This window comes from Durio zibethinus, chromosome 22 (genome assembly GCF_047325235.1).
Source record: "Durio zibethinus cultivar Kanyao isolate XHJ-2024 chromosome 22, ASM4732523v1, whole genome shotgun sequence".
NCBI classification, from domain to species: domain Eukaryota; kingdom Viridiplantae; phylum Streptophyta; class Magnoliopsida; order Malvales; family Malvaceae; genus Durio; species Durio zibethinus.
In genome coordinates, this window is record NC_143183.1 from 17,573,135 (window position 1) to 17,575,624 (window position 2,490).

The 2,490-nt window shown below is 33.1% G+C and overlaps 1 protein-coding gene across 1 annotated transcript; it reads left to right on the top strand.

Moving 5' to 3' along the window:
- The first annotated feature begins 557 nt into the window (after positions 1-557).
- On the top strand, positions 558-1,164 carry LOC149512653 (uncharacterized). The gene has a single exon (XM_089751740.1). It carries the CDS (start codon positions 652-654, stop codon positions 973-975), a length of 324 nt encoding a protein of 107 aa, XP_089607866.1. The 5' UTR covers positions 558-651; the 3' UTR covers positions 976-1,164.
- The last annotated feature ends 1,326 nt before the right edge of the window (positions 1,165-2,490 follow it).

The following is a 2,490-nucleotide window of genomic DNA, read 5'->3' on the forward strand; positions in this document are numbered from 1 at the left end:
AGTTAATCTGGACAATGTTTACGTTTTCAAATATATTTTATAATCATCGAATCAAAGTCAGTACTATTTACCCATTCCACACGCCTCAGCCTGCTTATACCTTTTACCACCCTTTCTCCCCCATTACAAAGACCGCTACACTACTTTTTTCTTTTCCTCGCCATGGAATCCACAACTTTAATATGATTCAATATATATAGCAAATACCCGGCAAAAAGTACTTGATTAGGTAAGTCATGACCTTATCAAATGTTTATTATATAGCATTAGTCATCACAACATGAACTCATTTTGTCACATTAGATAACTTGTTTTTCATGTCAGAGACCTGTTAAATTTTTTGTTTCATTGCATTTTTCAACCTGCCTTCGATTAAAGAAAAACTGTTTGGGGCACAAGTTTCCACAATATTATCAGACTTTGAAAATTCTTACTCTTTGACCTGGTCAAAACAGGACTCCATTGAGATATCTTTGGCCAGACGCCGCCTAAGTCAATTCCATGCTTCAATTAACAACTTAATTCCATGCTTCCGCAACTATATATATCTGCCTTGGATGCCAATCTCCACACCAAACATACAAATTCGAGCCAATTGCGAAGCTCATAAACGAAACAACTAGCAGCTAGCTAGATAAGTTCTTCATACGAATGGGATTCCTCAAACAAACAGCAATCTTCAAGTTTTCTCTTTTATTCACCCTCTTGTTCATTTTGTTTACAGCACAATTTGGTGCTGCTGCTAGGCCTTGCCAAGGCGAGCGATTATTTCGTGGAATTGTGCCTAATTTCGAGTCCCTGCAGAAGGGGCCTGTGCCACCATCTGCTGGTTCTCCTTGCACCAACATCCCTGGTGGCTCGGGCAATTGCGTGGTCAATGAAATCAACGCTGCCGGCCATCTTCTTCGCTCACCGCCCGCCTTTCCTGGCATTAACATGATAAAGTTTGCAGGTACTACTTCCATGGAGGAATAACAGCAACAACTAACAAAGCCAGATTCTTCAAATTCTTCATAGTTGTTCTGTAAAGCAGCAGATTTTCATACATTATACCATAATGTTTTAATTCTTTTTTTTTTTCATTTCTTTTACTACTCCTTTTCAGTGCATCCTGTTAGTTATATTATCAAATTGTATAATTTTTCTTACAGGAGATTTTCGCCACCTTTTGTCTTTGCTTAGTGATTTATATTTCCATAGTCAATTTTTTCCTTTTAATTAATTAGATGCAGTCAATGCTACTAACAGGTTGTTATCCCTGAATTCTGGATTTTCTTGTGGTGCAAATACACTTCATGAATATAAAAAAGTTACTGAAATAATTTTTTTTATATGGATGAAGTAAACCTTCAAACTTTTGATCCAACAGTATAATCCTTTGCTGCTTTCTTAATCTGATTGGCCAACCATAGGCTGAAATTATGATATATGCTTCTATTTCTCCTATTAACGGTTCTTAATCTGATTGGCCTAATTTCATGTTCATGGAAGGAAAAATGGGAAATCTATGAGTTCTAATAATAGAATGAAAATTGTCACATTAGCCATGGCAGCACCCATTTTCTTTGAATGTTGAAAACTACTCAGGTATACTAAAACAGTTTGTTACCTGTTATCTTTTGATAGAGTGTTGAATTTTTAATTTTGATAATCAAAATTCAATGCTTCAAGTAAAAAGAAAAAAAAAAGGAGCTAGCCAATAAATTTAACCTACTAAAAATTGCAATAATTATAAAGGAAATTCGAACTTTTAAGTTTTTACTATTTGAGCAAGAGATATGTAAGATCATTGATCAAATGTTCGGTGCAATTACAACACTGTTTTAAACAAACACTATATATTGGAACTTTTCAACAGTTTCATTTGTAACTCAAAAAGTGGTAGGAGTAAATAATGGAGGGCACAAGGGAGAGTTTCATTTTTCCTTCATTTTTCCTTCATTTTTTTGGTTAGGATTGAGGGACAGCAAAACAACAATAATTTAAAAGCTTGAACTGCATAAACCAAGACGGTTCCTATATTTACCGTGTCAACCTTAAATAATGCGCGCGGGTCAAGAACAAAACTCGAAAATTTAGCATTTGAAGTTCACCGTCGCTTTTGTTTACATGAGAATAGTCAAAAATTCTGATCCATTACTTCCATGTTCAACACTTTTCTGGCATTTGACTAAAATGTGATTCACGTGATAAATTCCCGAGGAAAACATGAAACAACATAAACTTCTTATAAATTTCTAGCAACTGATATTAGTTCAAGAAGCAAGAGATATCTTGAATTTGAATTCGTTAAAAAGTTATGAGAAAATAATTTCTCATAAATTTATTAAATTTCGCGTAAATAAATTTATTTATATCAATCCAGAATATATATATATATATATATATATTGAGTGAAACTTAAAAATCTATTTAGCAAAAAAAATTATTAGATACTATATCTTAATTTTTTGTAATTAAAAGTTTTCTAAAATAAAATCATATTATGAC